General features: G+C 41.4%; 1 protein-coding gene across 1 annotated transcript in view; it reads right to left on the reverse strand.

The window, feature by feature from the left end:
- clcn1b (chloride channel, voltage-sensitive 1b) overlaps nucleotides 1-20,789 on the reverse strand; it is a 37,716-nt gene that overhangs the window by 4,790 nt on the left and 12,137 nt on the right. Inside the window, exons 2-21 of the mRNA XM_025005766.2 lie at nucleotides 17,575-17,797; nucleotides 16,741-16,872; nucleotides 16,506-16,634; nucleotides 15,705-15,838; nucleotides 15,231-15,308; nucleotides 11,896-11,974; nucleotides 10,001-10,126; nucleotides 8,491-8,575; nucleotides 8,217-8,318; nucleotides 7,669-7,753; nucleotides 6,434-6,589; nucleotides 6,237-6,306; nucleotides 6,034-6,144; nucleotides 4,878-5,091; nucleotides 4,649-4,782; nucleotides 4,235-4,407; nucleotides 3,710-3,794; nucleotides 3,541-3,623; nucleotides 3,243-3,287; nucleotides 3,023-3,127 (exon numbers count right to left, since the gene is read on the reverse strand). Coding sequence (XP_024861534.1) covers nucleotides 3,023-3,127; nucleotides 3,243-3,287; nucleotides 3,541-3,623; nucleotides 3,710-3,794; nucleotides 4,235-4,407; nucleotides 4,649-4,782; nucleotides 4,878-5,091; nucleotides 6,034-6,144; nucleotides 6,237-6,306; nucleotides 6,434-6,589; nucleotides 7,669-7,753; nucleotides 8,217-8,318; nucleotides 8,491-8,575; nucleotides 10,001-10,126; nucleotides 11,896-11,974; nucleotides 15,231-15,308; nucleotides 15,705-15,838; nucleotides 16,506-16,634; nucleotides 16,741-16,872; nucleotides 17,575-17,797 — 2,349 coding nt within the window. The remainder of the gene's footprint in view (nucleotides 1-3,022; nucleotides 3,128-3,242; nucleotides 3,288-3,540; nucleotides 3,624-3,709; nucleotides 3,795-4,234; nucleotides 4,408-4,648; nucleotides 4,783-4,877; nucleotides 5,092-6,033; nucleotides 6,145-6,236; nucleotides 6,307-6,433; nucleotides 6,590-7,668; nucleotides 7,754-8,216; nucleotides 8,319-8,490; nucleotides 8,576-10,000; nucleotides 10,127-11,895; nucleotides 11,975-15,230; nucleotides 15,309-15,704; nucleotides 15,839-16,505; nucleotides 16,635-16,740; nucleotides 16,873-17,574; nucleotides 17,798-20,789) is intronic.

The raw sequence follows: 20,789 nt of genomic DNA on the forward strand, positions 1-20,789 counted from the left end.
TGCTTAGGCTGCTGCCCCCGCGACCCGACCCCGGATAAGCGGAAGACAATGGATGGATGGATGGATGAGTTTGTATGTAATGTATGAATATAATATACAAGTTTCACTTTTTAAATGGAATTACTGAAATCAATCTACTTTTTCATGATATTCTAATTTTATGACCAGCACCTGTACATTCCACCATTATCCTTGTAGACATATAACAGAATTTCTGCCTGAGGAGCCCCAGCCTGCACTGGAAGGACTACTGCTAGCTGCTGCTGCTATCAGGGTTTGCAAATAGTTTTGATGTAAGTGATGCAAAACTGACAGCAGTGTAAAAATATAAATATAAAACAGTGTGTTTATGAAATCTTTGATATTTTTGTTGCTTTAAGACAGCAGCAGTCCACTTTGGTTTTGTCCCTGCTTGGGCTAGCCGTTATCCAATCTGCTCAGAAACAAATTCTAAGAAGCAAATCAGACTTGTCTTTAAAGCACTAAATACAGGCCTGACTGGCCTCAATGTGCAATGAAAACATTTTCCCCTCAGACCACCATCGGCCATCTCTTTATCTGCGTAAGTTTTGTAGTCTGAACACAATCCGTCCTGAGCCAAGCTGAACTGAAGTGACCCCACATAAGCAGCAGAATAAACATCTCGGGGTTTAATAAAGAAAACAAAAAGCTGCTGGCTGAATAAACAGTCATCCCTGGGACTATTTTTAAAGGTACAACTTTTCTGTTTGTTTTGTTTTGTTTCAGACTAAAAGTTTTGATGAAGTTTATCAGAATCCTCAATAAAATGTCATTTTTGTCAAGGTTTTAATAATCAGAGTGAATCAGAAGACACTGTTTGGTTAAGTTTCTGTTTAGTTCATTTGTTCTGATTGTTTTAGAGCTTGTTGGACCTGCTGGGGTCACTGTAAGCTACAGCATGTAACACGCTGTGTCAGTTTTGTTGCATTATATTCATTAACGTTGTTATTAAACATGGCGCACCTTGGAGTTTTATGGATTAAAGTCTTCAGTCTTTGCTCTGATAGATGTAGGTAATGAAACTTATTAAGAGTTGTGTACAAAATAACAAAAATTGTGACTCAAATGGCTCTGAACTGAGTCAGTCTGAATGTAACTTTTACAGAAACATCAGCTGACCTGACAGAGCAGGTAAACGACATGGTTAAAACATTACCTGGCAGGTGTGAAGGCACCCAATCAGAGCTGACCACCTGCCGTCCAATCACCCGAGGCGGATTATAAACGACAAACATGAACGGCCTTTTATTCTCTAAACTAAAGCTGTTCAAAGCGTTATCCACACCAGAGGTCCCCAACCTCTGGTCCGCGGACCGGTATCGGTCCGTGGGTCATTTGGTACCGGGCCGCAGAGAAAGAATAATTAACTTACAGTATTTCAGTTTCTTTATTTTTCGGAGTCTGAACGACATTTATTTTGAAAACTGACCGGATTCTCTCCACTCCATCTGTCTATGACAGACACTCTTGACACTCTTGATGCGTGTCAGAACGCTTATCAAGGTCACATGATCCGTTACCGCTAAAAACAAACCCACAAGCAGCAAAATGAGTAAAAAACAAACGTCTCTGGAAGATGGGACCGTCTGGTTACTGAGAAACAGGCTCAGGGCTTCACTGATTCAGCGTTTTGGTGAGTTGGATTCTTCGTGCACTTTATATTTGTGGTGTCTCTTATTTTGAAGGGCGTGTTTAAACACAGAGAACATCAGGGGGAGGAGAGGCTGTTATTCATCTTGATAACGCAGCTAACAAAGCTGCGAGGACACGTTGGATTTACGTTTATTATGTTTTAAAAAATACCCCCGTTTTCTTGCCACTCGTATCGTTTTATTTTGTTGTATTTATCCGCCACACCTTTAAAGGCCGCTCCGTGAAAATACTGTCTGATAATGAACCAGTCCGTGGAGCTATAAAGGTTGGGGGACCGCTGATCTACACCAGATACGATATTAACTCTCCTACGATATGAACGTCTCTACAGAACCCCACTGAACTTTTTGATTTATCAGCGAACCAACAAGTTGGCAAACTTCTTTTTATGATGAGAGTAAGATTAAAAATAATCTGCCGTCTTTTTGTTTTATTTGTTTAACAATATACTGTTTTATTTGGATTACTCGTTTCACCAAGCTTTGTACTTTAAAAACGCAGCTTCCACAATCCAAAAGTATCTCCTTCCAAGCGAAAGTGCTCTGCTCCACTTTAAAACTGCTTCTGACACAGTTTCACCTGTTTCAGATCCGAGATGAAACATCTACAGGAAGTAAGAAACGAGGCTGAGCTGCCTTTGCTTCAAGCCCCGAGACGTTCAGCGACAATAAAACCTTCCTCTCCCATGCTCTTCCTCCCACATCCACTATATTTTAACACAGACAAATACTAAAACAGTTTGCAAAATACAGTTTAATATTCTCTCCAGATGGCAGAACGAAAGACAATTTCCGCTCAACATTTGCTCGGACATTTGCTCGGACATTTTCTGAAACTCAGACTAAGACGCTGAAAAGGTTTGCAATATAGAACCTTAAAGGGATAATTTTAGATTCGGACCATATTCTTTTAACATCCATCTGCAACTTGTTAAATCTGCTAAATATAAAGCTAAATATTCTGTCCAAACAAGCGAATGCTGCCAACAAGCTCCTCTGAGGTCACTTGGTAAAAAGCATACTCCAGATGGTTGCATCTTTTTCTTGGCGTGATCAGTAACTTTTTTAAATTCGGCTGAAATAACTAGTTTTTTTTGCCACATGTAAGTTATGTATTAATTAAAAGAGATACAACATAACGTGTAGTTGCGTCTGGGGTTTTTCCACTGTTTCAAGCCTGTGTGCTTTGAAGCTGCAAGCTGGTTCTTGCTTTACGTTGAAATTAAAACATATGCCCGTCTCAACTCTCCGATAGAGCTGCCCGCAATAAAAAAAAAAAAAGCTAAAATCCGCCCCTGGAAAGTACGACCTGTCAGTCAAAGTGTGTCATTAAATTTAGCTGGGCTCACCTTGTGCAGAGACGTCCTCTCCACCAGCTGAAACGGGGAGGGATCGATGCGGATCTGCTCCATGTCGACCGGTTTGTCCAGCTCGGCCTCTTCCCAGGCCTTGATCTGCACCGGATGATCAGAGGGCAGAGAGAGGAACTCGGGTTAGACAGAGTTTCAGCAGACCTGTTTGTCGGCTCGTTGCTGGCTGTGCGGAGGGCGGATCGGTGTGGTGCCGTACCTCCTCGGGGGACATAGTGTCAGCTACAGGAGGAGGCAGAGCTTCCTGAAGAAAAAAAAAAGAAGAAACACATGATGGATTGCCTGAAGAGCAGGTAATCAGCTTCAGCACCTGCATAGATAAGAAGATACCCCAGATAATTTCATCATGCAGTTGATGGAGAGCTCCACCCATCACAGGTGAGCTGCACTGATTCTCTGTCTGAGCTGCCAACGCCGACTCGACAGCATATCACCGCTGCTCAGCTCTTAGAGTCAAAGTGATGAGTGTGTGTGTGTGTGTGTGTGTGAGGTCGAACCTGAGTTTCTGTCGGGCCTGTCGAAGACGTGGAGGAGAAGAGTCGCTGAAGAGTCCTCCTGACAGACGGCAGCTTGCGTTTGTCTGAGAACGAGACGTGGCGACACGTGTCAGAGGGGACAGGCTGACGGGTGAAGCTGCTGTGACGTGAGGCGGAGGAGCCGAGTTACCTGACCCCGTGTGGTTGGTGGAGGGCTCCTGGGGGCCGGGGGCTGGGATGGGGCCGTTACATTCCTCCTGAGCGGGAGTCACAGTCTGAAGGAGACGACATGTTCAGAGAAACGCCACAGAACAGAAGAAGAGACAGAAGAAGCTGAAACTGCAGAAACTGTGGGAACGGTGAGGGCTGCTGAAGGAGCTGCAGCTGAGCTGGTGCAGCTGAAAGAAGCAAAACACCAGCTAAAATCTAAAAGAAACAAAACACTAGCTAATAGCTAAAAGAAGCAAAACACGAGTTAAAAGCTAAAAGAAGCAAAACACTAGCTAAAAGCTAAAAGAAGCAAAACACTAGCTAAAAGCTAAAAGAAGCAAAACACTAGCTAATAGCTAAAAGAAGCAAAACACGAGTTAAAAGCTAAAAGAAGCAAAACACGAGTTAAAAGCTAAAAGAAGCTAAATGCTAGCTAAAAGCTAAAAGTAGTTAAAAACCTAAAGTAGCATTAGAGGACAAAAACAGAGGCTGTTTATTCCTCCACCTTCTCGGGACTCTCTTCTTCCTCCTCGTCGACGAAGGTGAAGGACTCCCAGCTGATTTTGGAGCCTTGGTCCGGTGAACTCTGCTCAAAGATTCGCCTTTCCGGGGAGAGCCACCAGTCTAAGACGGCCTGAAGCTCCGTCCTCTCAATCGAGCCGAGCAGAATCATGGATTCTGCAGAAAATCAGAACAAAACTGAATTTAGATTCATTTCTGCATCGGACTATTGACTTCAGTCTCTCAGCTGCTGGAAAGAGGTTAGCTTAGCATAAAGCCGGGGAATCGACTGAGGGTGAATTAGCCTGAAAAACACACATTAAGACTTTTCATTAACCTTGTCTAATCCTTTAACACTAAGCCTTTAAAAGGGAAGCTGCGGGCTTAAGGACCTGTGTAATGATGCTGGTCGACCCACCTTTGGAGTCGACAAGCGGGATGGTTTTCAGGGTTGTGTTCTCCAACAGGTGGTTTAATTCCCGAAAGGTGGATTGAGAAGACACAAATTTCACTTTGCGCACCATGATGTCCTCCACGAAGATGTTATATTTGCTGTGGATCGCAGTAACGCGACATTTAATTATTTCCAATTTATCTGCCCCCCAATAAAAAGCTCGGAAGAAGCAGACGGAAGGTTCTGACTTCACCTGATGTGTCCAAGAGCCAGCTCAGGCAGGTAGGGCAGCTTCTTCACCTGGATGATGGAGTCGTAGAGAGAAGGCTGCAGACCCTGAGCCACCATGTTGGCCAGGATGACCGCCACCATCATGGGCAGGATGTGGGAGATCTGACCTGTCAGCTCGAAGCAGATCACTGCTGTGGAGACGGTGTGTGTGACGGCGCCCGTCATGGCCGCCGCGCCTGACAGACAGCAGAGGAGAGGGTGTAGGTTGCATAAAAACTGTGCGTTCAACTTCAAAAATAAACACCAAACAGTCTGAGCGAACACCTTTTAGCTCCAAACTCACATAACTGGTGATAAATATTTGCCTAAATCTACAGATTTAGGGAAGAGATCTGACTTTTCCTATTTTAGACAAAAAAGAGAATATTTAAACCTTTTTTTCTAATAATAAAGCTGCACAGATTCAACATTTAATTTTATTTTTGTCATGTACTTTTTCTCTTTTTTTACCTAACAATATTAAAACTTGAAGAAAGAAGAAGAAGAATAGTCAAACGTTTGAAAACCTTGCATTGCAGGTTTTAAAGAAAGATTTTTTTGGGATCTGTGAACCCTTGGAGTACGTGTTGTGAACAACTCTCAGCTACTACACACACCAAATTTTAGCTCATTATTTGTAAAACTGGTAAAACCATCTTGAAGCTGAAGTTGTTGAGCTGTAGATGTGCATTCAGTGATTACTTCCTTTGGAGTTTCAATAAAATCTGTCCAGTAGATTTTGAGATATTTTAATAATAGACAGAGGATCACACACAGACTACTATACGATCACCTGCCTTTCATTTTGGTGGGTGATAATAAGAATATAGGGAAGTGGAATAAAAGTCTTTAATTGTAATATCAACTTTTTTAAAATTTTGCATATACTAACAGAAAAAAAATTATTTAACATAAAGTACCTAAAGTTAGGGTGAAATCTATTTACTGTCTTAATTACCAACACCAGTGGTGAAATTAACTGATGTAAGCCTAATATTTGATGTTTTGATGCTTAATAAAGCCATTAAAGTGTCTCTGATGTGCTGCCAAATCCGTTTTAAACCTTAAAACTGATTTGGTCGTCATCTGTATTTGTGCATGTGCAAAGAGTTTGACAGTTTCGCTGTTAGGAGACAAACCGATGACGGCGTAGCCTCCCGGCAGGATGCGGTAAACTATCCCATCGAACAGTATTCCATTCGGGAACAGGGTGGCCATGATCTCCCCGACGAGCCGCCCGAAAGCAGCTCCTTGAGGGGGGAGAGATAAGGCACACAGGTGAGGACGGGCCGAACAGAAGCTCAGCAGGAGATACGGCGCTCACACAGCAAAATCCTCTTACCGAGAATGAACACCGGCATGAAGGCACCGGAGGGGATGGGCATGGTGGTGGAAACTGCTGACATCCAGAACTGCAGCACAAAAACAGGATCAGAGCGGGACCGAGCCCAGTCCCGGTGGGGTTTTCATGCTGCTACCCTTAAAGGCAAATGATACCCTGCAGCAGCAGCAGGAGGAGGAGGAGGGAGGGGGAGATACCTTCATGATGAAGAACAGGAGGAGGATGACGAAGATGCTGACGCTCGGGTGAAGCCAGGCGGAGGAGCGGCCGAGGCTCAGGGGAGCGGGGGACCCTGAGATTTTGGTCCAGGTGAAGTTATCGAACAGGGAGTTGATGCACTCTCTGGGCATCAGCTGTCAGAGGAGAGAAATAAAAACAAACCATGAGTTCAACGCAGGAAGTATGAAACTACTCTTCATTTCTTCATATTTTCTTTCAAACTTTCTTTTGAACTTTGAAAGAGGTTCCACCTCTGTGGGCTTTCTGTACATCTTTCTTTTTTTTTTTTAAAGTGAAGCCCAGTTCACTTCTTTAAGGCATCAAAAGGTTTCCAAACTCAAAGATTGAACCAGCAGAAATATTATGAAGTTCCTCCCAGAAGTGTCTGAGTAAGCACTCAAAATGCTCCAGCTAGCCGCTGCTGCTCAAACAGCCACATAAATCTGTTTAAATAACCACTGAATGTGAAACTGACGGCGATGAAAGGTTACACAAAACAGTGTCTGCATGAACCGCCCTGACATCTTGGAGCCTGGAGCTTCGCCTGGCCATCAGGCTGGTCAGAGTTAAACTGAAGTTAGTCAAAAAGCTATCTGCTACAGGTAAGATATTTGTTATTTATACTCTTTCCACAGAACCACACTTTAAAAGTCACTTTTAAAGATTTTCTATAGAAAATACCCAATATCTCTCATATGATCCATCTGTGTGTCACGTTTTTCTTAACATAAATTATCTAAATTCATGGAAACAAAGTGTTTTTGCAACAGGCCTCTAATAAGTAATATAAAGAGGGAATCCAAACTGAACCAGAACTGAACAGACGTGTTATTTTAATTTAACAACTAAAGGTGGATTTTTATCTTCCTGGTCAACATTTCTGTAATTTGCACCATGACCAGAGCCGCCTCGTGGTCGGATAAACATCCCATTCATGCCACACTTTAAGATTTCACCCAACTCCTCCTGAAGCAAACTAACCTTTGACCTCACTTCTGTCAGATTGAAGGCTCAAAAACAGACTTTTCTGCGCAAAATTGACAAGTTTTACCTTTCAAGTTGCTTTTATAATTCAAATTAAGGCTTTCCTCTGCCCCAAACACATGAGAAATCCACACAGTCCAAACTTACCTGACCTTTAAAATAAAATCTCTAAATAGTTTCCAACCCTAGTGGGGAAAAAAAAAAGTCTGTGTGACTGATTGAGTCTCACCTCTCCAGCCATAAACTGCCCAAACCCAGGAGGAAACGTGAAGGTGGCGATGATTAGAGTCACTGCACCTGGATAGATCAAACGACTGGGAGTACACACACACACACACACACACACACTCGTTAAGAGGAACAGTGCATTCTCAGAAACCGACAACATTGCTCGCAATAAAAACACGCGTCTGAGTTTGTCCCGGCGCTGATTGCATGAGCCTGTTGGCGCTGCAGCTCGCTTCCTTTTAATGGCGAAGTCTAATGTCCCCTGACTGAGTCTCTGTGGATAAGTGAATCCCCCCATTGAGCGAATAACTGGCTGAGAGGTTGTTAAGGCTTTGCTGCTCCCCTGGCCAGCGTTGTGAGACTGATGAGTTTGGGGAGTGGAGCTGAGACACATTAGGAGGAATTGGATTTAAATGCACAAACGGTTTCAGTTTCGGGGAACCAGAGTCGTGGCACTTGAAGAGCCGAGGGTCGTGTTAATTCACAACAGCAGGGAGAGCAATATACAGGCAATATGCATATGTGTGTGTGTGTGTGTTGGGATCTTACTGTTTGGTTAGAAAGCGAGTGAGAGCTGTCGGTCTTCTCATGAAAAGAACCACCTGTCTGTTCAGGTAAACGAAAAACGCTCCCAAAAAGCCACATGAGATCCTAAAACAAGAAGGAAACTGGCTGCTCAAAACCGTTTCTACGAGCTCACCGAGAACAAATCCATCTTTTACTGCAGCTGAAAGCTAAACAAACACAGACACAATCTTCCATTTTCTTCCAAAAAGAGCTAAAAAAAGGCACAAAATGTTTAGGTACTCACAAATATCCTCACCCTATTATTGCAAATGCAGGAAGCTCCTGCAGGTCAAAGGGGAAATCCATCCGGAAGTTCGTTTTGAACAGCGCTGTGATTGTGACTGAAAGTAAAAAAAAAAAAAAAAAGCACAATGCAGTAAAAATGACTCAAACGTGAAGCATAATGATATCTTGTTTCTGTGTTCGTTATCTTCTGTTCATGGAAGGAGATTTTACAAAGGCTTCGAAGAGAAGAAAATAAACGATGGAAGGAAATATGAAACATTTCTGAATGTTTTGAAGACAGAAATTTACACTTTTAGGGACACTTTGGTAGCAGAAACTTGACATATCTCCACTTTTTAAACCGATATTGTAGATGAGTCAAGACTTCCATTGTCCTTTTAATTGTTAATTCAATTCAATTAAAAAATACTTCATTTACCCCAAAGGGATATTAAATGTTGACGTAGCTCATTTAAATAAAGGAGTTATTATAGATGGTGATGGCTGTGGGCAGGAAAGATCTGTAGCGGTCCATTTTACAACTAATCTAAAGAAGCCTTTGACTAAAGAGACTGTTTTCCGGTGACGACTCATGAAGAGGATGGTCAGGGTTGTCCATGATTTCCTTAATTTTATGCAAAATCCTTCTCTGCATCATCATCTCCTTTTTGAGGCAAATATAGTTTTAGTAAGTCACTGTATGCACTGTATTATACACAGCGACAAACATGTGAAACTCGTGTTTTGTCATCTTTATTTGAAACAAAAAAACATGAGCTTCACACAAGAAAAATCCTACATTTGATCTGAGAACACATGTGAGTTTAACATGTGAAATGCATGTTTTGCATGTTCCTTGTCTGGTTTTGGAACGTGTAAACATGGGATCACACGTGAAAACCGAGTTAAATTCATGTGGTTCTCTGCAAACACTGAGCTGCAGGTTTATTCGGGCAGCTGAGGCAGGATTATTTCCTGTTCTGCCATTTGTGCCACTGGTTCGCTTCAGGGTTTAAGGTGTTCATGACGTCAGAAACATCCACAAAACACAGTTTTTTGTTGTTGTATCTAAAACAAACCAACACATTTAATTATATTATGTGTTAATTGAAAAGAAATAAAGTTTGTCTGCTGATGTCAGCGTGTGGTTGAGAAGAACTGGTATAAATTTTATAACAAGTGACATTTCAATTGTATCTGGTACACATGTGAATGTGGGATTTTTGAAAGCCTTTTCTTCAAAAAGCTAAAGCTTTAAATTGTTTATTTTAAAACGCACACAGTGCATTCAGAACATGAATAGAAACTGTTATTGTGGTGGCATTTTGTCAGGTGATTTTACAGCCGTAGTGAGGATTTTACGCCACAGTTTGCTGCTGCAGAACTGCTTTTATACTCGGAGTGATGACTGTAAACATTTCTGGGTTATCTAAAGAAGCAAAAACTACTTAGCTGCCATGTTCAATGGCTTTTAAATAAAATGCAAGCTCAGCTGTCTTTGGCAGCTGGTGTGTGTGTTTTACTTTGAATGTGTTGCTCACCGGCATCCTTGTTCCAAACAGAGAGCACCCTGAATATGAAGGCGCTGAAAGTGGCAGCAAAGTATCCCCGCCAGTAATTCCTCACAGCAAAGTAGGTAGACGTGACCTCAATACTGAACAGCACCCCTGGTGACGGAGGAGAGGAGGAGACGGAGGCAGAGGAGGGATCGCAGAGAGGAAGAAAATGAGGATGGATGGAGAGAGAAATGAGGAAGGAGAGCAAAGACAGAGATTAGTTTTAAAAAAAAAAGACAGAGGAAGCCCAAAAACTAGGGTGTAATTAAACACAAGGGGAGTTAAAACACACTTTCTTTCACACATATAAAGGTATGACCAGAATGTGAAGCAATAACACAAAAATCAGACTATAAGAAATAAATATCCAAACTAAATAAAACCAGCTGAAGCAAGTTTAAAGGTTAAAACGTATTCAGAGGCTGACAACATCCAGAGTACATGCCGGCTTTTTAATAATTTGTGACTAAGGGACTGTCCAGAAGTTTCATACATTTTAAATAAACAGATCTTATCCCCCTCCCAACAGTGAGGATTGTATTCAGTCCTGAATTCACTCTGCAGCTTTACAACGAGCTTAAACGTGCAGCCGGGGCCACAGAGAGCCATTATCAAGGAGGAGGAGCACGGCAGAGAACCTTTGTCTATTCCGCACAGTGATTAACACTAAGAAATGCCCGTTATTGATTTTCTTGTAATTGTTTTGCAAAACTGAAAAAAGAAATTAGAATAATGATTGGAAAGTTCGCAGACGTTGACCTCTTCAAAGCTCGCGTTGAGTCTCAGAAATAATCCAAACAATTTCATTTATAGACAAGAAAAACACCAAATTAATGTGAAGCTTCAGAGGATAATTTGTTCCTGTGACAAAGCGTTTATTTTTTAAAGATGTAATGTAATGTAGTACTTTCCATTTATTTATTTATTTTTAACAATGTTTGGTTTGATGACTGACAGTTTCCTAATCAAATCAAACTGTGAAATGAAACCCATCGTTTGTCTCTCTAACCTGGTCTCTTATCTGCTAACAGCTTGAATAAACTCTAGATTTGTTAAAAGAGCTCATTGAACTGAAGCAATGTTGGGGAGAAGATCCAGCCCTCTAACGTGCATGCATTTTGAAACCGGAGTGTTCGGAGAAAACCAACGTGTGCACGAGGAGAACATAAAATTCCACACAGAAAAGTCCACAGGAGTCGAACCTGCGATCTTCTGGCTGCACAGTGCTAACCAGCTGCTCCCAACATGCAAAGAAGTGTCAAAATTCCTCTACAATGATGCAAAAGTCATGCAGATGTGGATTACTTCAGGTTATTGCAGCTAACAATAACTGCAGCTCCTGCATCTGGATTATGAATGTAACTTTCAAGATAAATTAGATTTATTGTTGTTGTTGATCTGGGGTGACATTCACCTAATTTTACAACCTTTTTAGGCGTAGATGTTTTATTTTATTATCTGCCAGATACATGAAACCTTGGAGCTGGAACAAGACTAACTTATTTTTTTAACCAAACTTAAAATTGATAAAGAAGCTAAAGCAAAATGAAACTCTAAAAGGGTTCTGAAATTTTGGTATTTTATTTTCCCATTATAGTTACACATTTAAATAAAGAAATTAAGATAAAACAATAAAAAAGGATGAACTGACAGAATAGAGTCATGTCTGAACAACCTTATTTTTTATATACTCTTCTCTAATGATCAGTGTTTGGAATAATAACTTAAAAAACAAGAGCGACAGTTTGTTCTTCTACACGTTTGGTTTCGTTCTGATTATCCTGATGTGATGTGAAACCAGCAGCTTCAGTGCAGGAAACGTACAGCGGGATGTTCGGTCGGACTTTAAGGAAGTGAGTCAGATGAAGGTTGTACAGTACCTCCTAGTGGAGTGCCGAAACAGCATCCCACCCCCACGGCACAGCCGACAGTCAGAATATCTGTGTAACTGTAAGGGTTCTACTGACACAGAAAACAGAGGGAGAGGAGGGAGGCGAAGGGGTGAGACAGGGAGTGGCGGCGAAAAGGGGACATTAAGGTGCCGGTAAGGCAGGAGAGGGAGGCGGAGATGAAGGTGGAAAGGACGAGATGGGGAACCACGGGGGGTGGGGAGGAGAACAGGGACGGTGAGGGGAGAAAATAGAATAAAGTGAATAAATAATACTCACCGGAGTGGGGTTTTAAAAAGTGAACAGGTCAGGGAAAATGTTACGACAAGAAGATATAAAGAAATGGATGCACATGCCAGAAGGAGTTAGCGTCAAGCTAAAACCGAAGCAGGTGGTCACCATCAGCTCCCTGCAACTGGTAGATCAGAAACCAAAAGACGAAGTCAGGAAATATTTCAATTTGTTATTACTGACCTCGGATGAAAGGATTTGCCATAACTGCTGCAGAGAAATTAAAATAATTTGATCTCTGACTTATTTTTAAAAAAGCTAGAATGTGAAAAATCTTTATTAAACAGTTTTATTTCCTTCTTATTAGCACTCTCCAAAGCAATGATTCCCAAAGTTGGGGTCAGGACCCCAGTGTGGGTCACCCAACACCAAGCAGGGGTCCTTAGATAATCTCCAGATATCAAGTTACAACTAAAAACCCAGTTTTTATGATATATTTACACCATAACTGTTACAGAGAATTCAAATACAAGTGATTTAATGATTTAAAAAATAGCAAAATGGATGCTAAGACTGTTTTGTCTTGTCATTATGCCCATATTTAAAAGGATCATCAGTACTTTTAAATATTTTAACAGCCTACAGATGGGGTCACACACCTTTGTCACTGTTATTTTATGGGTCGGAAGCTGAAAAGTTTGGGAACCACTGCTCTAAAGGATGCTGAGGTGTTACCTGCTAGAGGCCGTGAGAGGATCTGTTTGGAACAGGGAGGTTATGTTTTTAATAATTACCAAAAAAAAGGATATAAGTTTAAAAAAATTAAAAACATTTTCCCACTCAGTCTCAGCTCTAAACTCTTGGGAGCCTCTAATCTGTTGCTCTTTTGTGTCATATTTTCTAATATGCTAATTGAATGTTTAATAAATATTAGCCTATAGCAAACACTGGCGGATTTCAAAGGAGAAGGGTTTCTTCACCCTAAATTAGCTCATAAAAAAGAGGCTGCAAGGCATGCAAATTAGGTGTGTGATTTGCTTTTATAAAACTCTTTTGATAATTATCACTGACACTAACAAATTAGTGAGAAGCATAGTCTTGCAGCTGATTACTTTTTAGCACCACAGGGGTGAAGATATCATCCTGGTTGGGTTTTGTTAGGCTGCCAATTAAAGTTATTTATCAAATCGCTAAACTTAATCCCAGTTATATTGTTTGCCTCAATTGCAGTCACCGGCTCCTATGTGGACCCTATCGTTCACTTGAATTAAAACTAAATTTACAAACCAGTGGTCTCCAATCCTGGTCCTCGAGGGCCACTATCCTGCATGTTTTCCTTTTTTCTCTGCTCCAACACACCTGATTCAGTGGTTAATTTACCTCTTTATGTTCTGCAGAAGCCTGTTAATCACCCATTGATTCAAATCAGGTGTGTTGGAGCAGAGAAACAAGTAAAACATGCAGGATAGTGGCCCTCGAGGACCAGGATTGGAGACCACTGGTATAAACAGTCCATCAGCTTTGGTAAACCTCCCCTTCCTGCTTAAGTTAAATCACCTGTTTTCTGGTTTTTTTCCTGTCAGTAAAACGTTTAAACTAATTTTGACTAAAAAAATACTTTTTATACTCTTTTGTGCTTTGTATATATTTCATGTAAACACACCAGCATCATGTTTTCAGCTGCACAAGGTGTTCATTGTTTGAGCAGACGATGGATGATGGAGCCGTGATGTATTTGGTGTAACTTCTTTACAAGTTAAAGAGCGATCTCCTGGTCAAAAGTCAGATCTCCATGTTTGCATCGCTGCTGTTACTTCAGGAGGACAAATCTGACGAAACGCTTTGCGTCCGACTGAGCCAGGTGAGCGGGACTTGCCTCCTATGGGGGCAGCGAAACAGGTGGCCACTCCCACGGCACACGCACACACCAGCAGGTCCTTGTTATGGGTGTCATTCTGGGGTTAGACGTAAAAGACACAGACGAGCAGGGATGAGTGAGACAGCCAAGGGGGAAATGAGACATGGGAGGTTACTGATAATTCACATGCCAGACAGAATGGTCACACTATTTATACAATGAGACATAAACAGAGACAAAATCCGAGGACAAAACAAAGACACCAAGGAAACAGGCAGGGGAGGGAATGAGCTCAGCGTTGCCAGATGCACAATAATTATCATATTTATATAATAATTTTGCCCTCTGTATAATCAATAATTACAAAAAATCCTTTAAGTACACAAACAAACTAAAACTGTCACCAACTGCATTACAACAGCATCAGGTTTTCTCCAAATCATTCTTATAATCTCTGTAAATAGCTACAGCTATTTAGATTTTATACAAACCTAATTTGTTCAATTATATTATTAGTTCAACTGTTTGTAAAACAGACATACAGTAATACTTCAGAATACTGAGTTAAGTAAAGAGGTCATGTGTTTCAAACCTGCTTCTTGTTTCTGCACCTTGCTTCAAATATTTGGTTTTGTTTCGGTGCAGAGCGATCATGTAAATGCATGTCTGTCTGTCTCTGTGTTAGCAAAATATCTCATGTACCACTGGACGAGTTTTAATGAAACTTGCAGAAAGATGTACAGCTAACCTAACTTTCAGAGTTAACCCAATTCAAAATGGCTGCCACACTTAATCAGACTTAGCTAACACAGAAATGGCTAACTTGTTTGTTTGTTTTTTCTAAGATTTGGTGTGGTGGTAGCTGAGAGTCATTGCTATCACATATTCCGAGCACTGAGGGATCACGCAAAACTTGTTTAAAACGTTGTAATGACCAAAATGCACTCCTACAAGAAATGCTGATTTAATCCTTTGTTGTTTTTGGTTTGTTTAAAGCTCTTAAAAGCATGTCTGTTAGTAAATAAAATCCTGGTGAAATATGATGATTATTCCACCTCCTTGTGTTTTTATCCCTAACTGATCTTAATGAGATTCAAACCTTTTTTCAAACATTAAGCTGCACAGTGTTCTAACGGAGACCTTTAAAAGCAGTGGGAACCCTGTGACTACAACAAAGACAACTGTTCAACTCGTTTACGTTGGCATTTGGTCTGTTTTGGTCAGGGCTTCGGCTTACCTCATAGACGCCGGAGAAGATGGACATGAATCGACTCAGCACTGCAGCACAAATACTGGCAATGTGGACAAATGGGCCCTGGAGGTGATGAGAGGATAGTACCGACACTGAAGAGCATCGTAACGTTATCCATGCGGGCTATTTTCTCTTGAAACAAAGAGTTTAAACTGGGACATGCATCAGAACAGATAAATCACAGAGTAATTGCTGGATGTGACAGCCGCCCTGCTACTGTAATGGACAAAATGAATGCACTCCTTTGTGGAGGACTTGAATAATTTGCCTCAGTCCCATGAGATGAGGGAGTAGAGGGAAAAACATGACAGAAGCTGATTTATTACACACAGGCTTGAATTAAAGAGCAGATATGGCGATAAATAAAAAAAAAGACAAAAGGATGGTGTTGATCCAGGATAAATGTAGGGTGATGGAGCAATACAGAAAGCAAAGAGATGAAAAAGTGGGTCATTTAACCTCTTTGCCCACTGGCATCCCACTGCCGAGGGCGGCAGTCAGACCAATGACTTTAGCTACGAAGGCTTTGAGGGTCAAATACTCCTTTAGGACCACCCCTCTCAGGATGGTTTTCAGCTCTGGAATACCAGAACCTGTCAACAAAAAAACAGACAAATGATTACAAACAGGACAGCGTTTCTTGCAAAAATCAAAAGCAGGAGAAAAATATCAAGAGAGGATAAAAGCAGACTAAAGAAACGGCACCTTCCAGCGAAAATGCTGCGGGAACTGAATGATTCAGCAAAAAATAAATTGCTGGAGAAGCTGAAACTGAGCTAAAAGAAACAGAACAGTAGCTAAGAGCTAAAATTAGCAGTTTTAGCTAAAATTTACAAGCAGCAAAAGACTGGCTAAAAGGAGCAAAACATTAGCTAAATAAAGCAAAAGGTTAGCTAAAATCAGCAAAAGTAGTGAAAAGTCTTAAAAGGCGAGCTAAAAGTTAAAACTAGCAAAAATCTAGCCAAAAGTAGCATAAATAGATAAAAGCAGAGCAAGTACGATGAAGCTGTTTTAAACAAGAACAATGCTTTAGAAGGAACTGAACAAATCTCTGGAGAAAATATTTGTAAGTAAAGTTTTTTAATTTTGTCTAAAAGTTACAAAGGTCTGAGCACTGATCTCCTGAAGGAGCCGAAGGTTTGGATGTATGAGTGGCTAAAACGGCACAAAGTCTGCAGAAGCAGTCAGACTGCAAAAACAGGAAAGCAGTGGGAAAAAATGCTGACTCAGCATTCACGCAAAGAGTGACGGAGGACGAACCAATAGCTTGTGGCGAAACCAGGTGACAGAAGAGTGAAGCAAAAACGACGAGGATTATGGGATACGTGACCCAGGCGAGGTACTGGAGAGGAACGTTGCCTTTAAGCTCCCCATGAATCCATTTGTAGGCTTAAACACAGGAACAGAGAAGGAAGCATTACGTGTTAGCAGGAAATAAAAATCACGTCGAGATGCAGATTTAGGAGCGAGAATCTCCGGGTTTGACCGTCGGCACCTTGTAAACTCTTGGCGCTGGCATAGTCCATGCTCCAGCTGACCAGAGCCATGGTCAGCCCCAGCAGGATCAGAAAGATCCAGTCCTCCCCCATCTTCGTCACGATGTACCGCCTCACTCGAGCCAAACAATCTGAGACAGAGAAGCAAACAATGACACACAAAAATCAACTGAATGCCTAACTCAAGTTGTTTTTTGTTTTTTTTTAAGTAAGATTCACTCATAGTGATGTTAACTATCGAGTGAATAAATAAATGAGCAGAATAAGGAAACTTTAGATCAGAAACTAAAAAGGTCTGGTCAAAAGTAACAACATTTTTATTATTTACTACAAAGAAAATGTACGAAGACAGTAGTTCATTCCACGATTACCTAAATCAAGCAGAACTGACAGATTTGATCAATTAAATGATTTACTGCCTCCAGTGATCAAACTAAAAAAAAACAAGTTTTCAAGCAGTATTAGCAGATTCAGATAAATCAATTTAAAGAAAAAAACTCTATTTATACCTGAAATTAGTAAAAGCGCTCAAAAGCAATATGATTAAATGCCTGACAGAATACATAAAATCATCTGATGCCTGATAGTTTGTTTGTGCATCAGCACATTCAGGCGCTTATGATCTCGGTGTGCTTAAAATTTCTACCTTAAGTCCTGCCGGTATTAAAGCGCTGTATCGGGTTTTATGAGCACGTCATGTGGCGTGTAAAATCATAATGTGCAAAGTATCCTGAACCTGAAGCTGGGAGTTAATCGTTTTTGGCAGAGTTGTGCGACAAAACAATGTACAAAAAGAAAAAAAAAGAAGAGCTCAGTTTTTCTGTGTTGCACACCTTGACATTTGGAGTAAGGATGGGGCTTCTTGGTGGAGGAGCTGTGGCTGTGATGCGACTCCAGGATCGCAGGGTTTTGATGGTGATGTCGCCGGCCGAGGCCTCTGCGGCCTGCGGCTCTGGTGTCTTCTCCTGCTTGTCGTCTCCATTGTCTCTCTGTCAGCAAACGGGCAGCCTCCCGTCGGGCAAAGTTCCCCAGCTGCTCCCTGTACTCACCGTACAGCTGCAACACAAGAGCACTGAGGAAACTGAGAAACAATTCATAACAAAACAAAATCAGCCAAGAAATCGTGAGCTTCGTGGGTTGAAGGAGGACAGATGAGAGCGGAGGACGACAGCTAAGATTTAGGAGACTTAAATCCATGCAGGGAGTCTTGAGATAACAAGAAAGAGATGGGAATGTGTGCAATGTGTGTAAGGGATACACACCAACCTGAATACCTTGACAGACAGAAATAGACAAAACGGGCATAGAGAACGGAAAAACCCCTCCCTGAGTGGAGGAAGAGGCTGGAGAAGAGCCAGAGGAGGAGATCCACCACATCTTCCCCTTCCAGCTACGCTTTACAACCACAGAAACCTGCACACACACGCACACACACACATGTTATGTCTCTCTATCTTTGCAGGGACTTTCCATTGACTTCCATTCATTTCTACACCCCAACTACAGCCTAACCCTGACCCTTACCCTAACCCTAACCATTACCAGTACATACCTAACCCTAAACCAAACCTAAACTCAATTCACACCTTAGTCCTAAACCAAACCCCTAACCCAAAAACATCATTTGTCCTCGTGGGGACCAGGCTTTGGTCCCCACAAGGAGCAGTTGGTCCTCACAGGGTAGTATATGTTAGGAAAATTGTCCCCACAATGTATCAAATACATGGCCACTCTGACACACACACACACACAGGGCCGGAAAACACGACACCTCACGATCAGTTTGCACAGCTCTCATTAAAAACTACAGGGGCCATAAAAATCTGCAGATCCCGGTGCAGCAACGAGGCGCAACCGAAACCTGGCAGATCACATGCGCCACGGCCACACGAGCCCGATCATAAGGAGAGCCGGCTGCCGCGCATTTCTGTCTCATGTTCACACAGGAAAGGAGAGCTCACGCCTCCGACCATGAGGCCCTGCAGGACGCAAGCTCGGCTTCCAGCACATAATTTTCCCGTGAAGTCACAAAATAAAGGCGCAGAAATGAACTTCAGCCCCATCTGCTCTAAACATTTACAGGCTGACACGCTAATGTAACTTTCAACAGCATGAAACCCGCCCCCCCCCAATCAGTCCTGCTGGAACAACCGACTCCCTACAGCCACATGACAAAGTGACTAATATAGAAGTTTATAATTAATACATGAATGCACCACATAGCAGGTGGCCGTGCAGTTACAGCTGGAGGCTTTTGAAAACCTTTAATGCATCTAAATCGTCTAGTGAGTTATTTTAAATCTCTCTAAACACGACAAACAAACTGCTTCCCTAACAGGTCATGACACTCATCCTCACTTTAACAGCAAAACAATCACTTACAGGACAGAATGAAAATATCTGTTTTGATTTTTATTGTTTTATGTTATATATATATACTGTAAATATTTAATTGCTCCATAAAAGAACATTTGATTTGAGCTTTGCAGATTCCGAAAGATTAAAATGAATTAAAATTAAAATGAATAAAATGAATAAAATGAATAAAATGAATAAAATGCCTCCTTAATTCTTGGGGGCATTAAAGCAGCGTATCACGTTTTATGAGCTCATCGTGTTGCACGTAAAATCCTAATCTGCAAACTATCCCGAAACTCAAGCTGTGAGATAAATGCTTCGAGCTGGAAACTATATTTACTTATCATAATATATTTTGATCAAATCTACTTTGACTTTAAAACGGAGCTGTGGTAGAGATGTTAAACAAGTTGTGGCTTGAAATAATACAAAAAATAATAAAAATAGAAGACAATAATGAGCTAATATTATTATTGCAAACTATGTTTACACAATGTTTATTAACAAACTAATTTATTTCCTTTGGTCCCACAGCCTCATATCCTTAAACCTAAACACTTTGGTGTTTTATAAAAAGATTTAAGGCTTGGAGTACGTGTTGTGAATGACTCTCAGCGACTACCACACCAAACTTTAGATCAATATCTGTGAAACTGACAGAGTTACAGCCATTTTTGTTTGCTAAGGTCACCTAGCTGTGCATTGAAAGTTATTCAGTTGAAGACGTACATCTAATAATTACTGTCTGAGAGTTTAATTAAAATTTGTCCGGTCGTCCATGAGATATTTTAGCAACACTTGCAAACATGGATACAGGTAAAACATTATCACCTACCTTCGCCTTTTAGCTGCAGGCGACAATAAATAAATCAACAAACCAAATAATAATTAAAAATATCATCTATCCAGATAATCCTTCAACTTTTCTGCCTTAAAGTCATCAGGTAAATTAGTATGATCCTGTGTAAAAATAAAATTAAACATGAATCTGATCAAATTCAAAACTCAAATAAGCAAAAAGATCCGTTGTGTCAATCAGGACCTACTGGAGAAACGTCCATTGATCAGAGTGGATAAAAGTTATAAAAAAAGAGACGATTAAGTCGTTTTAAGGTTAATAAAAATGCGATAATAATAAAGAATCTCTGACCATTCGGAGCCTTTGGTCTCCATGTGTTTACCTGTTTCTCATCAGCTGTGTTTCTCATGATGCCACAGCAGCTCTGCCTCCAGTCAAACTGCTCCCACCAACACCGACACGCTACACATTAACACCGGAGCACTAATCCATCAGCTTCATCAAACAGGGCCCGGCACCAGGGGGCCACCAGAACCAGGAACCTGGGAGCGTTTTACCAGCACAGGCACAGAAGGAACCATTTTAAATTTGAAATCTAAACAGTTTTTAAAAAAGAAAAAAGTCTACAATTAATCGTATTTATTTTTGGGTCAGAATCTGGTGCCCACATTACCCACAATGCAATTTAAATGCTAACATTTATCCCAAAGACCCCTTATGATGAATATAAATATTGGACACAGTGTTCCCTCGCCCGGACGCGGGTCACCGGGGCCCCACTCTGGAGCCAGGCCTGGAGGTGGGGCACGTTGGCGAGCGCCTGGTGGCCGGGCTTTCACCCATGGAGCCCGGCCGGGCACAGCCCGAAGAGGATACGTGGGTCCCCCTTCC

The sequence above is a fragment of the Kryptolebias marmoratus genome, linkage group LG16 (assembly GCF_001649575.2).
Source record: "Kryptolebias marmoratus isolate JLee-2015 linkage group LG16, ASM164957v2, whole genome shotgun sequence".
NCBI lineage: Eukaryota > Metazoa > Chordata > Actinopteri > Cyprinodontiformes > Rivulidae > Kryptolebias > Kryptolebias marmoratus.